Source organism: Gigantopelta aegis, chromosome 6 (assembly GCF_016097555.1).
Source record: "Gigantopelta aegis isolate Gae_Host chromosome 6, Gae_host_genome, whole genome shotgun sequence".
NCBI lineage: Eukaryota > Metazoa > Mollusca > Gastropoda > Neomphalida > Peltospiridae > Gigantopelta > Gigantopelta aegis.
Window position 1 is genome coordinate 56,834,062 of NC_054704.1, and position 21,848 is coordinate 56,855,909.

The 21,848-nt window shown below is 38.1% G+C and overlaps 1 protein-coding gene across 2 annotated transcripts in view; it reads right to left on the bottom strand.

Moving 5' to 3' along the window:
* The window catches only part of LOC121375338 (PHD finger protein 24-like), a 34,629-nt gene that overhangs the window by 9,983 nt on the left and 2,798 nt on the right, over positions 1-21,848 (bottom strand). For both annotated transcript variants that reach the window (XM_041502747.1, XM_041502748.1), the window contains exons 2-4: positions 8,689-8,993; positions 7,762-7,944; positions 6,269-6,347 (exon numbers count right to left, since the gene is read on the bottom strand). In XM_041502747.1, coding sequence (XP_041358681.1) covers positions 6,269-6,347; positions 7,762-7,944; positions 8,689-8,970 — 544 coding nt within the window. In that variant the 5' untranslated portion in view covers positions 8,971-8,993. The remainder of the gene's footprint in view (positions 1-6,268; positions 6,348-7,761; positions 7,945-8,688; positions 8,994-21,848) is intronic.

A 21,848-nucleotide genomic window follows, 5' to 3' on the forward strand; every position in this document is an offset into this window, starting at 1 on the left:
TTATTTACGGTTATATGGCGTCAGACATATGGTTAAGGACCACACAGATTTAGAGAGGAAACCCGCTGTCGCCACTATATGGGCTACTCTTCCGATTAGCAGCAAGGGATCTTTTATTTGCGCTTCCCACAGACAGGATAGCACAAACCATGGCCTTTGTTGAACCAGTTATGGATCACTGGTCGGTGCAAGCGGTTTACACCTACCCATTGAGCCTTGCGGAGCACTCACTCAGGGTTTGGAGTCGGTATCTGGATTAAAAATCCCATGCCTCGACTGGGATCCGAACCCAGTACCTACCAGCCTTTAGACCGATGGCCTGCCACGACGCCACCGAGGCCGGTCTGGCACACAGTGCATTATAGCCTGGTACTTTTATGTAGTGTGTGTATGGACCAGAGTAACTTGCCTATCCCAAATTATATATGTGTAGGGAGTACTACTACCTCCCACCATCCTGGACAGATAGCCCCAGATAGCTGACGTGTGTGTGTCCAGGATAGCGTGCTTAAACCTTAATGGACTATTGGATTATTGTTAGAGCAGAGAATCTCACTAACAACTGAGCACTATCCCCACTGTCCTAGATAGCCCTAGATAGCGGACGTGTGTGTGTGTGTGTGTGTCCAGGATAGCGTGCTTAAACCTTAATAGGACGAACTATTGGACCAGTGTTAGAGTAGAGAATCTCTCTCACCCTCCACTATCCCCACTGTCCTAGACAGCCCTGGATAACTGAAGTGTGTGTGTGTGTGTATATGTGTGTCCAGGATAGCGTGATTGAACCTGAATTGGATAGAGGTACGGAAAAATAAATAGAACCCAACACAATATTTACAGTGTTCCATGTTTTGAAACTTAATTTATATTCTGTTCACAAACAAAACATTTGCCACTTGCCACAGAGGCTATCAGATGTGTAGCTAGGTCTTAAAATACAGAATATATATATACTACTCAAAATTTGCTAAGGATCATACCATTTTTGTAGGATGAAATTATTCAATGACCCCATATTGAAATATATCTATTTACACTAAATGGGTAAGCCCACTAGGGCCTCAATTACACACTTGAGTGATCACCATGCGCATTTGAGGTCACGGTATGCACGTGCAACTTGACAACCTCTGTACTGGCTTGCTGAGACAGCGTCGACATACACGTTATTGAAAGGTTCGCATCAGTTTCAAGAACATTTTTTTACCGCATTTGAGGTCCTCAATGCCTCCTCAACGTCAACGTCGTCGGTTGACCACCGAAAAATTGGCCAGGGCCATGGGCATGCTGGAATGTGGGTCTTCACAACGTAGGGTTGCCAACGTCTTTGGTGTGAGCCAAAGTGTGATAAGCAGAGCATGGAATCGCTTCCAGATGTATGGCTCAGCTACCCAGCGCCATGCTGGTGGTCGACAACGAGCAACCACGCCAAGAGAGGACCGATTTCTTGTGATGCAGGCCAGACGTCATCCCTTTGTGAATGCGACTACTCTTCGAAATGAGTTGAGGAATGCTGTTGGCGTTAACATGTCCACGCAAACAGTTCATAATCGTCTTCGGCAGAGTGGTCTTCGGTCTAGGAGAGCATGCATTCACAAACAGGCACGTCTGGACTGGGAACAAGATCACGTCAATTTCACTGATAACGATTGGGATCCTGTACTCTTCACCGATGAGTCAAGGTACTGTCTTGACTTTACAGATCGACGTGCTCGAGTGTGGAGAAGACGTGGGGAGCGATTTCAAGATGCCAACATCTCCGAACATGACCACTATGGTGGAGGATCCATCATGGTGTGGGGTGGTATCAGCAGAGGTGAAAAAATAGACCTACACATCGTGATGAGAGACATGATGACCGGCGTACGCTACAGGAACTGGGAAATGCCCTCACTGAAGAGTGGAAAAATCTTGAGATGGCAGCCATCCAGAGACTCATTGGAAGCATGAGACGCCGTTGCCAGGCTGTGATTGCATCACGTGGGTCACACACAAGCTACTGACAGTTGTTGCTGTTGGTAATTGAATTGTTTGGGACATTTTCATGACTTGAGTAACATTATGAAACCTCCATTTTTGGCGGTCTGCTTGATGACAAAACGCGTGTTACCTATTGTTCAAATATTGTGAAATTCAGGAAATAAACATGTCCTCGAATACATGCCATTTTTAGTTTTTGTGTAATACCCATGCCGAAAAATATAATACCACCCTAAATAGTGATCCCTAGCAAATTTTGAATAGCAATATTTGAAAGACTATGATAGACGTTATTGAGAAACACGTAGAAGAGAATGGCGTTGCTTTCTTGTTCCATATCTGCCTAGCTGAATAGGAAATATGTTACCTTGAGTCGAAACCATATATCTTTAGCAGACGATATTTTTCAAAAATAAAGAAAGACAGCAGGGGAAGAAAGCAATATGTGTGACACCCCAGCCCATTACTTTAAAAGCAGAAATGATTATAAAAATAAAAGAAAGGAATGTGTTGACGCCTTAATTGGTAGGGTAAGAAAGGAATGTGTGTGTGACTCCCCAACCCATTACTTTAAAAGCAAATGATTATAAAAATAAAAGAAAGGAATGTGTTGATGCCTTAATTGGTAGAAGAAGAACGGAATGTATGTGTAACACCCCAACCCATTACTTTAAAAGCAGAAGTGATTATAAAAATAAAGAAAGGAATGTGTGCGTGACATCTCAGCCCATTAATTGAAAAGCAGAAAATTATAAAAATAAAAGAAAGGACTGTGTCGACGCCTTAATTGGTAGGAGAAGAAAGGAATGTGTGTGTGACACCCCAGTCCATTACTTTAAAAGCAGAAATGATTATAAAAATAAAAGAAAGGAATGTGTTGACGCCTTAATTGGTAGGGGAAGAAAGGAATGTGAGTGTGACTGCCCAGCCCCAGAAAGAACGCGTGACTGCAACTCATCACTGCAAACTAACCTATGATCAAGGGAAATAACTGCATTTTAAGCATGAGTACTTCCCTACAGTACTAGTCTTTACAGAGCTAGAATAAGTAATGGCTCGAGAGGCCATCCCATTCGTCATCGGTGTCGTTGGCAACTTCGTAGGCAGCGTCTGTTTTATATTCTCGAGCAGCATCCGTCTGATCCAAGGCTTTCGTGGGGTTCACGGATATCCGTGGGTTCTTCATCCACGATTTCACTGGGTTCACGAGCAGCATCCGTTTGATCCGTGTCATTTGTGTTCTCATTTTGTTTGGTTGTCACTCTTTTGCATTTGGTCGAGTGTCTTTCGGAATATTTGCATACAAAGACGTCATTACTGCTACCGCTGCTATTGCTGCTGCTGTTGCTGTCCATTCTAGAAGTATCTCGAAGCCATTTGTAGCGTACGTCTTTTCTCTGAGTGAATGCCAATAATTCTAATGAATGGTCTACCCACGCTATCTCGAGGTCAGCACGTTTGAACACGTTTATAGAACTAACTGAGAACCAGTTTGTTCTTATCCACACTCACCCCGACAGTTGCAAAATCCATTATTTTACACTGACGCCACACTTACGGGTCAGGTTCTCACGCTCACACCAGCCTCTTTTCACGTAACCCAATACCCCCTTGCCTGATCCACTACAGCTGTCAAACCCATTCATCCAGGTCACCGAGGTGAGCTGAAAGCTGTCAAAGCCATTAACCCCCGTTAAAGTAGTGTCCCCACACTTAAACCTGACAGCTGTCAAAATCAATCATCAAGGTGAGGTCGATTTATCTATGTCAGAGTGTCAGGAAGGTTTGAACGTTGATTCTTATGTAAAAAACTCTTACTTGCCTAAACCTGTACGTTAATTGGGAATTTGCATACTTTTAATAGTACGTCAAGGTCAATTTGTGTTCAATCTGCTTCTACCCCAAAACACCAGTCCACGGGACAGACTCCACATTTCAGTTATAGGGGAGATTAAACTCTTTACAAAAAAAAAAATTGTGACGCTAAATATCCAAACTTTCCATTTTGATTTGCTGGATTTTCACAATTGGTAAATTTGACCTACATTTTCAAGGTCAATTGTTTCTGTATATATAATATGCTGTAAATGACACAACTGATTGGTTTCTTTTCATTGTTTCCAATAATATTCATCAATAGTGGTCATATTATGACTTTGGTTCATAGATATATTCATTACACATCTAGTAAGGGTGCTTCCTTATTGAAATTTCAGGGGCAGATCCATAATTTAACGAAATTCAGGACATTATTACGTCCACATTTTGGGGCATGGTTTGTTAGAAATGGGAACTAATGCTTACTGAGGTCTGTACATGGTATGGTTTATGGCGAGAGTAGGTGCGATGCACGTTGAGGGTAGGTTGCCACACAAAGGTGACCTTTAAGGGTCATTTGGGGGCTCATTTAATGTCATTTAGGGTCAAATTAGTGGAAGTTAAGTTTTTTACATTTTTTCTTATCTTTGCGGGTAGAGCTTTTTACAAATATGCTACTTAAAGTTCGCTTTTCATAAATATGATTATAATGGATCATTATATATTACAATTTATATGCAACCTATAGGGAAACATGATCTAAAAATCAACTGATCTCGAAATTATGTCTTTCTGGGGAAGATTCAGAATTTAATCAAAGAGAATAATTTCTGAATGGGTTATGTCCACATTGTGGGCATGATTTGTTAGCAATGGGTACCCATGCTTTGTGAGGTCTTTACATGGTGAGTGTAGGTACAGTTTATGGCGAGGGAGGTACCCAATGATCAGTTTGGGGTCATTTAAGGACATTTAGGGTCATATTAGGAAAAAATTAGTTTTTTACATTATTCTGATCTTTGTGGGTAGGGCTTTTTACAAATATGCTACTTAAAGTTCGCTTTTCATAAACAGATTATAATGGATCATCATATATTACAATTTACATGCAAACTATAGGCAAACATGATACACAAATCAAGTGATCTCGAAATTATGTGTTTACTAATGTCTAAAACATATGTTAGAAATAATTAATGGTAGCTTTGTTAGAAATGTGTACCCATGCTTATTGATGTTTATACAGAGTAAGGTTTAAGGTGAGTGTAGGAATCCACGCAAAATGTACCTGTATTGAGATCTATTTAAGGCAAGGTTTATGGTGAAGGTAGGTTTTCACACCATTGTGACATTTAAAGGTCACTTTAGGGGTGATTTCAGATGTCAAAATCAATGTTTTGGTTACATTGTTTTAATATCTATGAGAGTAAGATTTTTCTAAAATGTGTTGTGTAAGGTTTACTCTTGATTATGACTAATTGATCAGTATATATTGCAATATTCATATAAACTAAGGGGAATCTGGAATGAAAAATGTTTTTATTTGACAATATTCATTTCGTATAATACATCCTTCCCCCAAAATCTTAATGATGGTTTTAGACCACTATCAATTTATAGAATTTTCACATGTACCAATATGTATGGTTCGATATAGGTCTTCCCACATATAACTCGGTGTTATACTTGCTAGATAGAAGTATTTCAAAACTTCTGGGGGGGGTTTAATATCCTTAACCTGAGTATCAATCCCAACATCTGATTCAGTAGCTCCATACACGAAACATACATATACCTCAGTTCAGGAGGTCCACAACAGTTCCACTCTTTAAGATTTACCAGAACACTGTTGGTTTCATTAATAATTAATAAAACATTGTGTCAAATGAATGTCGTATCTATAATTTTGCACAATTTACCTTGCCATAAGTATTATCCCAGTTGATCATGCAGGATCAGAGTAACAATGTTTTGTTTTTTCTATTCAATATTCTATAGAACATGGGGTTACATTAGTTTTTAAGTATGGGCTCATCATTGGAGATGGTTGATGATACAAAAATGGCAGATTCAACCAAATAGGAAATTATGACGCAGCCATATATACACAATATTTCATCCAAGCATGAAGCATATTTTCGAGTTGTGGTTGAATGCAGACAGGCACATAACACTATTAATGGTTTGCTATCTTGGTCAGCCAAAAGACGAAGCTTTGATACCATTCGGATAGTCATCAAATACTGGACAGGACATAATCCACTTGAAACACACTGATGTCACGGATCGCAGTAGACATTGTGGATTTCCTGAACCAGTTGATAATGTGTACGGAGAGATACGGAGTAATATGTGTGTATGTGTGTACGTGTATGTGTGTGTGTATATATGTGTACGTGTATATGTGTGTGTGTGTATGTGTGTACGTGTATGTGTATATAAGTGTATATGTGTGCGTGCTTGTGTTTACCTTTGTCTGTATCGAGTGCATCAAACTTCTCTATAATTTGATTCATTTCATCATCAGAAAGCAGTAGACACAGGTTACCCTGTTAGAACGGGAAAAAAAAGAATATTAGATTACGACTAATATATAGTTATTCTTATAGTTCATAAGCGTAGGAAGGGGGCATGCGCCCCCTCCCCCCACCCCCGACACACGTTTTTTGATCCAATAGCAGTAGCGATATATGTGTGTGTGTATGTATGTGTGTGTGTGTGTATGTGTGTGTGTGTGTGTGTGTGTGTGTGTGTGTGTGTGTGTTTTTGCACCTTCCTATGCCACTGTATTGGGTCTAAATAGATAAGTAACCCACTGCCGCAATTTCCGAATAGTAACAAATGATCTTCATGTACAATTTTCCGTAGACAGGACAACAAATATAACGGTTTTTAATGTACTGGTACCAGTCCTGTATCACTGGTTGGAGCAGACAAAACTAAAGGTCCAACGATGGCGATCGAACTTACAACCAATCACACCAGAGGAGAGCGTTCCAACACTGAGCTTCATCTCGTCTCATAACTCTGTCAGATAGCAATCACTTCATTAAACACAGTTTGCTTTGTCAGAGAGAACGATGATCGTACTTCACTCTGAATATGGTGCTCACCTGAGGTGCTTGCGTCGCAAGATCAAACCACCTCGGTGGACCCATTCGACTGATTCAGATTGGGCGTTTTCTCGTTCCAACCAGTGCACCACAACTGGTCAAAAACCGTGGTATGTGCTTTCCTGCCTGTGGGAATGTGTATATAAAACATCCCTTGCTCCATTAGAAAAGAAATGTAGCGGGTTTCCTCTGATAACTACGAGTCATAATTACCAAATGTTTGACATCCAATAGACGATGATCAATTAATCAATGTGCTCGAGTGGTGTCGTTAAATAAAACAAATACTCTGAATAGTGCGATTTGACTATGCCAAACCAAAATTATTTACATATATTTCTATAATAATATGTTAGGGGCTATAGCACTTTCATCAATATCAGAAGGCCTGTGTATTTAATTTCCATCTTTGCCCGACTTGGGGGGTGGGGGAGACATGTCCTCAGTCCTCAATGGGGGAACCAATGCTGTTCAACTTTCTCATAGGATATTGGTTTAAACAACTGCATGTATTATTCCTGGTGGAGTACACGCATTTTACACTAAAGTACTATATTTGATGTGGTGGAATTACCACACAGAAGTACCCAATGTTCATTGGACGATCAGCATTCAATGTTCAAGTATCAAACAGAAGTATCCGTAGTAATTTGTTTCCAAACCTATTTTGCTGTTTGGCAGTAATGTGAATATGAATAATGTTATTATCCAGATTCGGGCATTTTCGTTTAATTCTTGCAAAAGCCAGCCTCCCCACCCCCACCCCCACCCACCCCCACCCCCCACCCCCGTACGATGGTTGATGGTACGATATATGGTTTGATGGTACCATATATGGTTTAAAACTCACACAGATGTAGCAGCTCCAACCAATGTTGGTGTGTGCTCGAGGAAGCAGCTCGAGGTCAATGCTGCGACACTGGCCGCTCTTCTCGAGGCAGTGTTTGTGGAAAACCCGGTCACACACCCGACACAGGTAGCCGTCCGCCAGCGCCAGCTTCTTACACAGGTGGCAGAACGTTTCATCGTCGTGCTGCAACACCAAGATATATATGTCTACTTAACGAATCATCAACACATTTAAAACTGTGGGTAACTGGTTATTTTGGCAGAGAGAGAGAGAGAGAGAGAGAGAGAGAGAGAGAGAGAGAGAGAGAGAGAGAGAGAGAGAGAGAGAGAGAGAGAGAGAGAGAGAGAGAGAGAGAGAGAGAGAGTACTATGACTCATACCAGGTAAGCAGAAAGTGGTATCATATTTGCAAGTTTTCATACCACGGCCTTCGATGTACTAGTCGTGTGGCATTGTTTGGGATGAATCATATGAGTGCGTTCAATCGTAGAACCCATCGTATCTCAGGCGACCGACTGAACTACATCCCGACCTTCATATATTCTGAGAGACATAAAATGTGCAATGGATATTTCTCTGAACGTTTTGTTAACTCATAACATTATAAAACTTATAAAAGTATGCGGACAAATGCTGTATTAGCAACAACAGTAATTGAAAGAAGATATTGTTGAAATCGTTGGAAAATGCAATAAAATATGTTTGAAGCAACCCATAATTCTATGTGAGCAAAGAGTGGCTACTGGTTTGGTGAATTTGCAACGTCGACTTTTCTCTTTACTTTTTGTCTTTGCCCGAGATTTCTTGACGTAATAATTTTGGAGATTTTAAACAACGCCCAATGCAAATTCTTGCGTACGGACTTTAAATTTTTTTTTTCTTTCTAATTAACAAAAATGTAGTTAATTTCCTTTATATTTTTACTTGCCTTTTCTTCGTTTATGTTTACTTGCTGTAAACTGTCGGAATCAACCGAAGTGTTACGTCGTTTAAATCTCGACAGGTCCGTGCTGTCTACCCTTTCCATCGCTAAACACGCCATCTCCTTCTCTCTCTTCATTCTCTCTATGGTGGCTATCAACTTCGCTCGCTTCTCCTCTTTACTGCTATGATCGGTGTGTGTCGCTAGTGTCCCCACCGTCGAAGCGGCGGTGCGAAACTTCCTCTCACCGTCATCATTGTCATCAAAAGACGATTTTTTGTTGCCCATGTCGATGTTACAGTATTAATACTCTGGAATATATTGATATGGATGAATGAATGAAAGAAAGAAAGAAAAAAGAAAAAGAATGGATGGATTTATGGATGGATAGATGGATGGATTGGTGGATGGATGGCTGATGGGTGGATGGATGGGTAGATAGATGAATGGATGGATGAATGGATGGATGGATGGATGGATGGATTGGTTGGGTGGATGGATGGGGTGGATGGATGGGTATGGGTGGGTGGATGAATGATGGATGGATGGGTGGATGGGTGAACGGATGAATGGATGGATGAATGGATGGATGGACAGACGCATGGATGGGTGGGTTTTGTATGGATGGATGGATAGCTGAACGTTTAACGACACTCCAGCACAAAATAGCACATCGGTTGTTGGGTGTCAAACTAAGTTATATGATGATAAGCATCAACATCAAATTCTAAAATTACTAATAAAACTAGTGTAGACATCAGTGAAAGATCACATTTATAAAAGACACAATGAAACAAATTAACATAAAATGCAGAACAAATTAAAGTCTTCAAAAAGACAGAAATAAACGATATGGTCAGACCATGTAAACTGTATTGAACCGAACGAAATAGCAACTACGATAAATTACTCTCCTACCTTTAATTACCATTACTTTTCCCCAAAATTTTGTCCAGATACAAATTGTGAAACAAAAACATTACAGTGACACAGATTCCACATATATACGAGACTGTAGCGATGTCACCAATATCAACTTCGATGAGATCGCATGGGGCAAAATACATGCAGTTTTCTACCGTAAGGTTGCTTTGTGGAACGGCTGTAAAGTTTACGGTGTTAGTTGTAAAACTCACCTTACGTCACTACAATTAACCTTAGTTACAATGTTTTCGTGGAACGGGGACCAGACATCATCGCCAAGAGAGGGGCGAGACGTAGCCCAGTGGTACAGCGCTCGCTCGTTGCGTGGTCGGTGTGGGATCGATCCCCGTCGGTGGGTCCATTGGGCTATTTCTCGTTCCAGCCAGTGCACCACGACTGGTATATCAAAGGCCATGGTATGTATTACCCTGTCTGTGGGATGGTGCATATCAAAGATTTCTTGCTGCTAACTGAAAAGAGTAGCCCATGAAGTGGCGACAGCGGGTTTCCTCTCTCAATATCTGTATGGTCCTTAACCATGTCTGACGCCATATAACCGTAAAAACAATTTGTTGAGTGCGTCGTTAAATAAAAAATTTCTTTCATCGCCAAGAGCTGTACGAATGACGTCAAAACAACTGGCGCGAACCCGCAATGACGCTTGGCTCGCCCAAATCAAGTAATGAACCTATGGAATGGCCTCTAAATCAGTTTCGCTTCGCTCCGCCCCTTCTTATTTCTGAAGAAACGTCTTAAAGCCTTCTAACTTATACATAAAGGTAGGAGAGCAATTTATCGTAGTTGTTAACAATGGTTCGGACTTTAATTATCAAGACAAAACAAATCCATATTTGAAAGTAAACGGCTGCCAAACTTCAACACAACATGCAAAAAATAAAATCTTCAAAAAGACAAAAACAAACGCTGTGGTCTGACTATTAGTCCATGAGCCAGAGGGGTCGGTCGGTACCATCTGGGGGGAATGAATGCTCATAGTGATTTTTGTCACGGCTTATATCCCTAGGGGTGAACAATCTATGATAGCATCAATTTAATTAAAATTAGATCCACTATTACATGTGGCTCTAACAGCAGCCCGTTGGAGCTCATGTCCATTTGACCTTTTATTCGACCAATCAAAACTTTACTTGCAAAATCATGCCAGCGATTTGAAAAGAATTTGAAAACATTCGGGATTATGCCGAGGGTATTCGAAATGATTCGGGTGAATTACGAAGTATGCCGGAAACTAATTTCAATTTAAAATTTTATATAAAATTCGTTTTAAGACGAAAAAACCCAACGTGATGGTATAGCCATAAAATCTGTTTATACCAGTATACAACCCAGAGTTTATTACTGCACTTTTCTTCCTGTTTTTTTAACGTTGAAATAGACCAAACAAGTTCGCCTATTGCATAAATAGTCTCGACCGATATGTTTAGAATAACGTTATAAAACTTTTTAAAAGGCGAAGTGTAATTGGTCGATATTTAAATTGTTATTTATAGAAGAAATGTCACCTGGACATGGGAGTACACGCAATGCTGTTAGATCTACTGGTAGACCCAGTAGAGCTAATTTCAATCAGATTGTAACAGCGTTGCAGGACTCACAGCTTTCTTTGTGTATCTACCCGTATTGTGGCCATATCCCCATTTCCACGACAGTTATATTTTTTACATAATTGCTAAAGGGTGACTATTTAGAGAATAACTAACTAACTACGAGGAATTATGAATTATCTGTCCCGAGTGAATGAATGTTGTAAACCCGAGCCTTTGGCGAGGGTTTTACAACATTCATTCACGAGGGACAGATAATTCGTAACTCCTCGTAGCGAGTTGGTTAATATCTTTATTTATTACATACCTATTCAATCTTACTATAGTGATAAAGGCCTTTTGAAACCGTGTAATAAATTTATTCTGTATCGCACATATGTGCAATCTGGACCGGAACTTTTAAATGGGTAATTCCCTTTTTCTTTTTACAGCAGTTAGCGCCTTTTATTTACTTACGTCATATGTGATTTACAAATGACGTCATATTGTATTACACAAGGCTGCCGCAGAATATGATTCTTAACGTTAAATTAATCCATGAAAGGAGTTTTGATTATAGATTTTACAAAGTGTTGTTATGACGTTAAATTAAAAACCGTTTTTGTAAAACATAATGAAGGTATGTAATAAATACAGAACTTCACATACGTTGTTTTCGCTTCCTATTAATTGCACTCGTTTATTTTGCGAAAGAACATACCACTCGACCGCTACGCGTACGAAATTATTTGAAGACAAAATCCAGTTTGGGCTTCTTACAAATATTAAGATGACCAGAAACACATTGAATATAAAGACACTGATATTCTAAACAAGAAAATGTATGTAATACGTAAGTTTAATCGTAGATATATTTTATTAGTCGAAAACATCTTACAATGTAGCAAACTCGGGAATGTCCCTTTAAAACTGCAGTTGTCAAAAGTTGAATTAGTGAAAAGTGAATGTGAAGACTGACTTGAAAAGGATTAAGTTGTTTCAGTGTTACTGTGTATGTGGATTTCAGAGGAAGTTTGTGATTGTGTGATATTATTCTTGGAAAGGACAGGTGCGTGCACGAAGGCGTATGTGTTTTCGCGCGTGTAAGTTGTCAATTTGGTGTTTTTGTCAAATGTGACAGAGCTGCGTTCATGTCTCTCTTCTGTTTATTGTATTGAGCATTCTCTGCTATAACGTCTAATAGAAGCTTCGTTTTTGTGGCCTGTCATATACATAATGTGTCTCAGTTCAAAACCGGAGTCGTTTAAAGCCTGAATTGCGGTGGCTTAAAGGCGCTCAATCACGGATTTAGTGGGCCTTATTTCTCTAAATATGGATTATAAATGGAAATTACATTCATTTGGAATACCAAACCTAGTTATTATATGATCCAAAACATTTTAATTGAACTACGATCGAGGGAATTCCATGACACTTTTCATTTTTAAAATTTGGAAGTCTTCTTGTGAAGTCATAAAAAATACAACAAAACAAACTCGCAGTGATGAGGCTATATATACGACAACCGTATAATGTATTTTTCAATTTTATATAAACGACTGCCGTGTATATAGACTTGGCAAATGAAGGCCGGCTATATATAGTCCCACTCGCGGTTACCGCGGGCTCGCAGTTTTCATCGCATCGGCCATTTTCGTAATAAATATTTGGAAGCGCCACCTAGCGTTTGTTGACATATGCAAATACGTACATAGGAGTATGTTTTTAACGTATGCAAAGAAATCAATGCGAAATGTTCCATTTTCCTGTAAGTGTAAAAACAAATATAAATAACCCGCCATTTTGACAAACCTTGAACACGTAAATGACCCCCCTGCAGCAGAATGTCTTGGTAATTTCCTTAAAATTCACTATCCGAGTTTCCACTTGTTCCAAACGTATCGTCTGCTATCTGATCTTGACAGGTGACCTACCGGAAATGTTTGTAATTACTTGTGACGGCTTGTATGGAGGCACATAAAGGCTACATAATTTTAACACAAAATCCTAACGTGACAAACTGTTGGGTTCACCTTGTCAGTAAATCAAATGAGTGAGGTCGTCAAAGTACTTGTTGATGTTTTATATTTTTATTTGTTATGTATATATGAAATACAAACATCAATATAGGGGCCTGTATAAGGGTGTGGGGGGGGGGGGGGGGTTCTTGTGTTTTTTTCTTCCCTATTAAAAACAAAATAACAAATTTTTTAAATGTTTAGTATTCAGTATTGATACAATTTTCTTTATAAATATTTTAGGATGTCAAGCCATGTGCAAAGAGAAAACTGATATTTGATAATCATCAAGTGAAATGTAAAAGGCAGTATGATCCAGAGAATTTGATTCGGGCGTATAATGAAACCTGTTCAGGAACTCCAGTATATCAAGCTTGTAGGAAATATGGGGTCCCTGAATCAACTCTCAGGGACAGGACTAGGGGGAAAGTATCACTTGATGCAAACCCAGGACCCGAAAGATTGTTTTCTTCTGATAAAGAACAAGAACTAGTGACTCACATAAAGTACATGGCAGGAATTGGTTATGGCTACACAAAATCTAATGTCCAATATCTTGTATCCAGCTATGCCGTGGTATGTGGTAAGAAAGCAAAGGGTGACAAACCTATGAGTGACAGTTGGTTTTATAATTTCACAAAAAGATGGCCAGATCTCAAGCTTGCAAAGCCACAAAAATTGTCAATGCTCCGTGCCCAATACAGTTCCAAAGACATTATCAAAAAATATATCAAAGAATTGTCTACCATCCTCACTGTAAACCATTTACTAGATAAACATGAACATAATTTTAACATCGACGAGACTGGAGTGTCGACAGAACATACGCCTCCAAAAATCTTGTGCGATTCGAACAGTCGACCACAAGCAATAACATCCCCAAGATCAAATAAAATTTCCATAATTGGAGGTGGAAATGCAGCAGGAAATCACATCCCACCATATTATGTGTTTCCTGGTAAACGATGGAATGATGTCTTCTTGGATGGTGCTCCCCCAGGTTCTTCAGGAGAGATGTCAGACAATGGTTGATCAAATCATGACATATTTTACAACTACCTTACAAAACATTTGGCTAAACATGCTAATATTGTAAGAGACAAAATTTCCGCCAAAACATTGATTATGTTTGATGGACACAAGTCCCACATATCTTTGACACTGACGGAATGGGCAAAAAAGCACAATATCATACTCTTTGTACTGGAACTCACACAAGTCAGATCACACAACCTTTGCATGTTGGCGTGTTTGGGCCATTCAAAGCTATCTATCACAAGGAATGTCAGCTATACTTACAAAAGAATCCTGGTATTAAAATTACCAAATACGATGTTGTAGCTTTAACCTCCAAACCATACCTTAAGGCAATGTCACCAGAAAATTTGATGTCAGCATTTCGCAAAACAGGCATATTTCCTTTGATAACAAAGTTATCACAGACACTCAGTTCGCTCCTTCTACAATATATTCAAATGTACCCGAAAATTATTAGGAAAACCAAGCAGTTGAAACATCTTGTACATCTGTTGAAGAGGATACCCCAAATAACCAAGATCGTTCCTGTATGGATGACCAGCAAAAGAATGTTAATTGCACATCATCAAAACAGACACCAAGTGATTTTCTGCAGTCCAGGAAAATCGTAAATGTTGCCACTTCGAAAAAACCAAAGAAGATAAACTAAAACAAAAACCTATCAAAAAATCAATAACGGCAAAGACCACTGAGAAGACAATTAAAAAGAGCACCAAAAACCTACCTTCAACACCACAGCCCGGCCCATCCACACACCACCTCAGCAGCAGTATGCCAAATTTCCATGAGGACACTGAAGGGTCTGATGTATCCGATTCAGACGAATCAAAGTGCTGCATTTGCAAGCAGTTTTCACCACCAGCTCTCAGACAGTATATATAATCCTTGTCATTGTCAAGTGGGCACAGTGTGACAAGTGTGACCACTGGACACATCTTATTTTCTGCACTGATGTCAGAGTTGTAAGGAGAAACAGCGAGTTTCTGTGTCCTCACTGCATGTAAATTATACTTTAAAAAATTGTTAACTGTTAGTGTTTTATATATTCAAGTTGAGTATTCGTTCAAGTTCAGAGTTTGTTCCAGTTTAGTATTTGTGTTCTAATTATTTATCACCAGGATTCTTGTACTTTATTGGCTTTAACTGTTTAACCATGATGGAAAGATGCCCAAAAGGAGAATTCTATGGATATTTGCTTAGAGGACTTGCTCAATGTTCACGCTCAATGATAAGGTAAAAACATTTTTAATTCTGTCCAAAATGGGCCTCCATACAAAACAATCGTAATTCCCGCGGTAACTGAGAGTTCCTTCCCTTTGTGTGTTGTACGTCACTGCATCGACACTAGTAAGCATTTTTTACTGAAAACTAAACATTATCGTTCGAGTTTTCATTTTACTATATACATGAAACCATGAATAACAAAGCAACAAAAATATGGTTTGGTTACACAACGATCTTTATTCACAATCCCATTTTCTGATAAGCCACGCGGTAATTGGGCGTGCTATGCTACATGGCAAATAAAAAATATATTATTTCATGACGAAAATAACTGAATACGCTGAAATAAAATAATAAACAGTCGGAACATGAACTCACCATTTTATTATTATTATTATTATTATTATTATTATTATTATTATCAGGTGCGTGTGCATAGAATTTAGCAGGGATAGAGTCTAGACGGTTACAACGCTATAGTGCTTGATTCAAAAAGGGATAATATTTTCCAGTGTCTCCAATGCGGCATACGACCAGTTAGTAGTTTTTCGTTAAACGTTTGCAAATTTTTTTCACTAATTCGCAAAGTGGTCATTCGGTTTAATGTATAGCGTAAAAAAAACAAAAACAATATGGGGGCCTACTGTCGCATGTTTTGCCATCCAAAGGTTGGCTTAATTATTACTTAACCTAGTTGAATCCAGTTCTACGTGCAGGGGCAAGTTCAGCCTGCCGTTTGTGCGTGTGTGCACGCACGTTAATCTTGCATTTGTATAGCCACCCCATCCACCCCCCCCCCCCCCCCCCCCCCCCCCCCCCCGATATTTTGAGATTTACTGCCCCTTGCAATTTTGCGCATTTGAAATATGACTAAATACTTTTTTACTAATTGCTATTTTCAAAATTCTGTCCATTTTCAACTCTTATCCCCCCTCCCCCATCTCGAGTCAGGCCACCGATCTTATCGGAGGTCGGACTCGGGATGGGCGTGTTCGAAACTGCGGTTATTCGGGGGTTGCCCATCACGTGACTACAAAAATAATACGTCACACCTCTTCCCTCCAAATAGCCGTTATTTTTTCCTGAATTATGGACCGTTGACATAATTCAATTATTTTTACAAAATATCAGTAATAAGTGGGTTATGTTAGTTATGTAGATGGTCAAATAAAATACTTTTAGCGACAAATCAAATGTATATATTTTCAGATAATACTTTGTTAGGTCATTAATTAGGTCAACTAAAGACAGAGCGCCTTTAATGTAATGTCTCCACCAAAACTTTCGTGATTGTCATCCGACATTGTGATTGTCGTTTGTCACTGTCACGCACAGTGCAGACGATATTGGGATAATGTCGTTGAACATTCATTCATTCATTCATTCATTCATTCATTCATTCATATTGGGATAAAAATAGAAACGATGGAATCATCGGAGATTCCGTTGTTGATGTAATTGATAAAAAGTAGTTCCGGTAATAACATTCTGTTTTTATTTGTTTACCGAAAAAGTGCAGTTTTCACGTTCATGGAAAAATGAATGTTGGGTTTTTTAGATCACGTGATAGCATTTTAATCAATCCAGACCCTATTACAAAACAGTAATTATAAAATGGAATTATATTTATATACTATGTCTAATTTTTACTAAATAATGTTCAATGCGCTTTGAACTGGAAGTGTATAGAATAGGAGGTATTCGTAACTAAGCGGCCGGTCACTCACCCTTGTCAAGGTCGTATTCAAAACGAGGCTATAGGGTCAGAGATGAGAGCATGTTTCTAAACATATACAAATAATATAAAATGAGTAATATCGAAAACCTCAATAATAATAATAATAATATATATATATATATATATATATATATATATAATTAAAATACATCTCAATAATGAACACTGGTAGGACAGTATGGCGGCCATCTTGAAAAATGGACGCCATATTAAAAATTCAAGCGGTTCATTAATCAGATATGACGAACGCCCCAGGGAGACTATCTGTGCCACGATTCATGTTTCTATCGTTATTTGAAAGGTTCTACCAGTTATTTGCTCTGCCAATAGTGCTATTATTACTTGACCCTGTTTTTTGGATGGGATCCTACTTTGATCCCCATATTTGCCACACTCACCACCAGAAGCCTGTTTACCAAAACCTTTCTGTTAATATATATGACGAGGAATACAAAAACGCAGGTCTACATAATGTCCTCTCCGGGTGGCACGTAGCTCATTATGAAGCCGGTGTCGCATATAATTTGCACTCCCCTGGATTTGCATTCCCCAGTCAAGATTTTACGTAGAATAAGCACTCCCCAGTGCGTATTATGCATGTAATATGCACTGCCCCAGTCTATATTATATGTATAATATGCACTCCCTCTGAATAATATGCACTCCCCCAGTTTATATTACATGTAGATTATAATAATGTGTTAAGCATTAACATAACTATATTTTTTTAGCGTTTTTTGATGTTTGTATGGCCAGTGCATTTTGTAAAAGTTGATATAAATATCAGTGGCGAATATAGATGGCTATGTGAATCAGGGGCGGATCCAAGGAGGGCAAAACATTCCTGGATCCCAGAATCTCTTCACCCATCCCATGCTTCCCTTACTTCCCATTAATATGACAGGAATTATGTGGAGATAGCATTGCAAAGCTCTACATTCATTATTAGATTTAACACCCATAAATTACTATAAATTATTATAATAGGCACTACCCGTTCATTATTATACGTATAATCCACACTCCCCATTCAATATTATACGTATAATCCACACACCCCATTCATTATTATACGTATAATCTACACTCCCCATTCATAATTATACGTATAGTATACACATAATCTACGTTCATTATTAGACATATATCCTATACAGCCCATACATTATTATACATATAATGTGCACTACCCATTCACTATTATACTTATAATCTACACCTTACATGCATTGTTATAGACATAATCTTTACTCTCCGTTCATTATTATTCATATAATCTACACTCCCCATTCATTATAATATGTAATATGCACTCCATATGCATTATTATACATATAATCTGCACAACCCGTTTATTATTATACGTATAATATACATTCCACATTCAATATAATATGTATGATCTACATTCCCCATTCATCATAATATGTATAATATACTCTCTTCATTCATTATTATATGTATACTTTACACTCCCCATTCATTATTATACGTATAATCTATACTCCCCTTTCATTATTAGACATATAATCTACACTGCCCATTAATTAGTATATGTATAATCTGCATTCCTCATCCATTACTATACTTGTAATATGTAATCCTCATTCATTACTATACATATAATCTGTACTCCCCATTCATTATTATACATAATTATAATATTACTCCCCAATGATTGCTATCAATTGACAATCCTGCGAAATGACACGTTGTTCTTTTAAATATACATATAAGCTGCACTCCCCATTCATTATTATACACATAATCGACTCTACGTTCAATATTAGACAAATATTCTATACTACCCATACATTAGTATACATATAATGTACACTCTCCATTCACTATTATACATGTACTTATAATTTACACCTTACATGTATTGATATACACATAATCTGCACTTCCTGATCATTATTATTCATATAATCAACACTCCCCATTCATTATTATATGTAATATGCACTCCACATTCATTATTATACGTATAATCTACATTCCCCATTTATTATACAGGGGTCGAATTTTACGCTATTCCGCAAATAGTAAATTTCGAAACGGAATAGTAAAACAATTCTTCCAATATTCCGTCATGAAAGTGAAAATAAAGCTCGGAATACCGAAAATCGCCTGCAACTAATCCGCTTACGCTTTTTCTTCAGCTACATTTTTCTGCAGAACAAATCCTCGCGCTACTAAGACCTTTCTCGTGAACTTACCGGTACAAAATAAACGTCTTTTTGATCGAGACTAATGTTTGGAGTGAGTTCGTTTATAATTCCAGCTAGTACGCAGTAATGCATAGACTGGTATATAAACAATTGTTCGTTACGCAATGTTGTACAGGACGACGTAGCACAGTCAGGAAAACTAGTGGTACATTAATAATTGAAGGGATAGTACATTTTTAGACGGAATAGTGTGTTTCTTGAAATTCACTATTCCTTTGGGATAGTGGTAAAAAAAAAAAAAATCAACTCCTGTTATATATACATCTAATCTAGACAACACTTTCCGTTTGATATGTATAGTAATGAATGTGCAGTGTAAATCACATATATAGTCTCGTTTGTGAAATGCACAATACATTTATACTGATGAATGCAGTGTAGGTTGTATGTATAATAAAAGAAATGTTTGTAAATCATGTGTATAATAAAAAATGTTGAGTGTAGATTATATGTATAACAAGCATTCTGTGAGTACTGCTAAAGTAATATATGTTCCCTACAGGGCCCAACAATTTTTTGTATTTTCTAAGTTCCAGGGCCATAACTCTGTTTAAAATGGGTAAATTGACATGGAAGTTAAACTTGATATGTAACGGTACATGACAAAGCTGTAAACAAAATTTAATCTCAATATCTTCAGGCATTGAAACAAATTTCCGTAACCCCTATGTTCAAGGACCATAATTCGGTCAAAATGTGTAAATCGTCATGAAAGTCAAACTTGATCTCTAATGGTATATGACAAAATTATATACCAAATTTCAGCTCAATATCTATCCACAAAACTTTATGTGGGATAGACGGACGGACAGACTCCAGACGGGCAGACAGAAGAACGGAGATGAAACCTTCCGATTGGACCGATAGGGGACTAATAATGAATGTGGATTGTATTCATTGAAGTATTCAAACATAGTAGTGGAGAGTTCACATTATATGTATAATAATAACTAGGGGAGTGCAAATAATTCAAGGGGAGTGCGTATTATACATATAATAATAAGTGGGGGTGCAAATTATAAGTATAATAATGACTGGGGAGTGCATATTCTTGGGGAGTGCAAATTAAATGCTACACCGGTCTTCTACACCATTTGGTATAGCAACTGCCAACAACTGGAAGTAACCGTATTGAAGTGCATCGATGCGCTTTGAGTGTTTGGTGTAGCGCCAACATAACACGGGCGTAGGAAGGTGCCTAAATGTGTGGGGGTGCGCGCGCACACGCGCACACGCACGCACGCACGCACGCACGCACACGCACACACGCACACACGCACAAATACATGTTTAAATATATATATTTTTTAAACATCTCAGCTGCTACAAACCCCCGCTTCCTATGCCAGTGCATAAGTTGTGCTATTTGTAATTATAAGAATTGTTTGTCATTTTGTTGTGAATTTATGGATATATAGCAGTCACAAATTTAGTATAAAATTGCTTCGCTACGTTTCATACAATTTGTGACTGTTATACATCGATAAATTCACACATAAAGTACAAACAATTCTTAAATAATCGAGGAAAAGTAATATTATCTTTATTTCTAGGGGTGGGACGTAGCCAAGTGGTAAGGCGCTCCCTTGATCTCGTGGTCGGTCTGGGATCGATACCCGTCTGTGGGCCTATCTGGCTATTTCGTGTTACAGCCAGTGCATCACGACTAGTACATCAAAGGCAGTGGTATATCATTTCCTGCCTGTTTGAAAGTGCATATAAAAGATTCGTTGCTGCTAATAGGGAAAGGTAGCGGGTTTCCTTTGGTGACTGTATGTCAGAATTACCAAATGTTTGACATCAATAGCCAATGATTACTTAATCAATGTGCTTTAGTGGGGTCGTTAAACAAAACAAACTTTAACTTTATGTTCCAGACATACACGTATCTTGTGTTTAAATTCACATCATTCTGAAGAATCGTTATTTTGCTATGGAATGTTTGAGAACAGTTCACTGGTTTTCGGGGTTTTATTTTAATGAAGTGGTTCAGTATTTAAAGCTTTTACTTCGTAGATAAATGAGACTGACGCTGGATAGAAATTACCTAACTGAAGATGAACGTTTGTTAGATCAGGACATAATTATGTGGTTCAAAACAGTGAAAGTTAGAAAAATAACTATCAAGATGAATGACTTGGACAACAGTATGTGGTAATTTAACTATTTATGAGAAACATAGTGGTTTTTAATTAATGAATAATGTATTCATGCATGCCTTTTATATTAATAAGTGCTGTAAATGTAATTGTTGTATCTCACAATGTGTGTACGTGTAATATTAGTCATGTTTTACGTTATTTCGCATTTTCAGAACAATAGTATTTTGTACTTTATGATAAGTATTTATGGACTTATTATCATGGCAGTCTAACAGATATAGAGATAACGGATTGGTAGAACTTTACGACTGTAGTTTATCATATTCAATATAGATACACCCAAG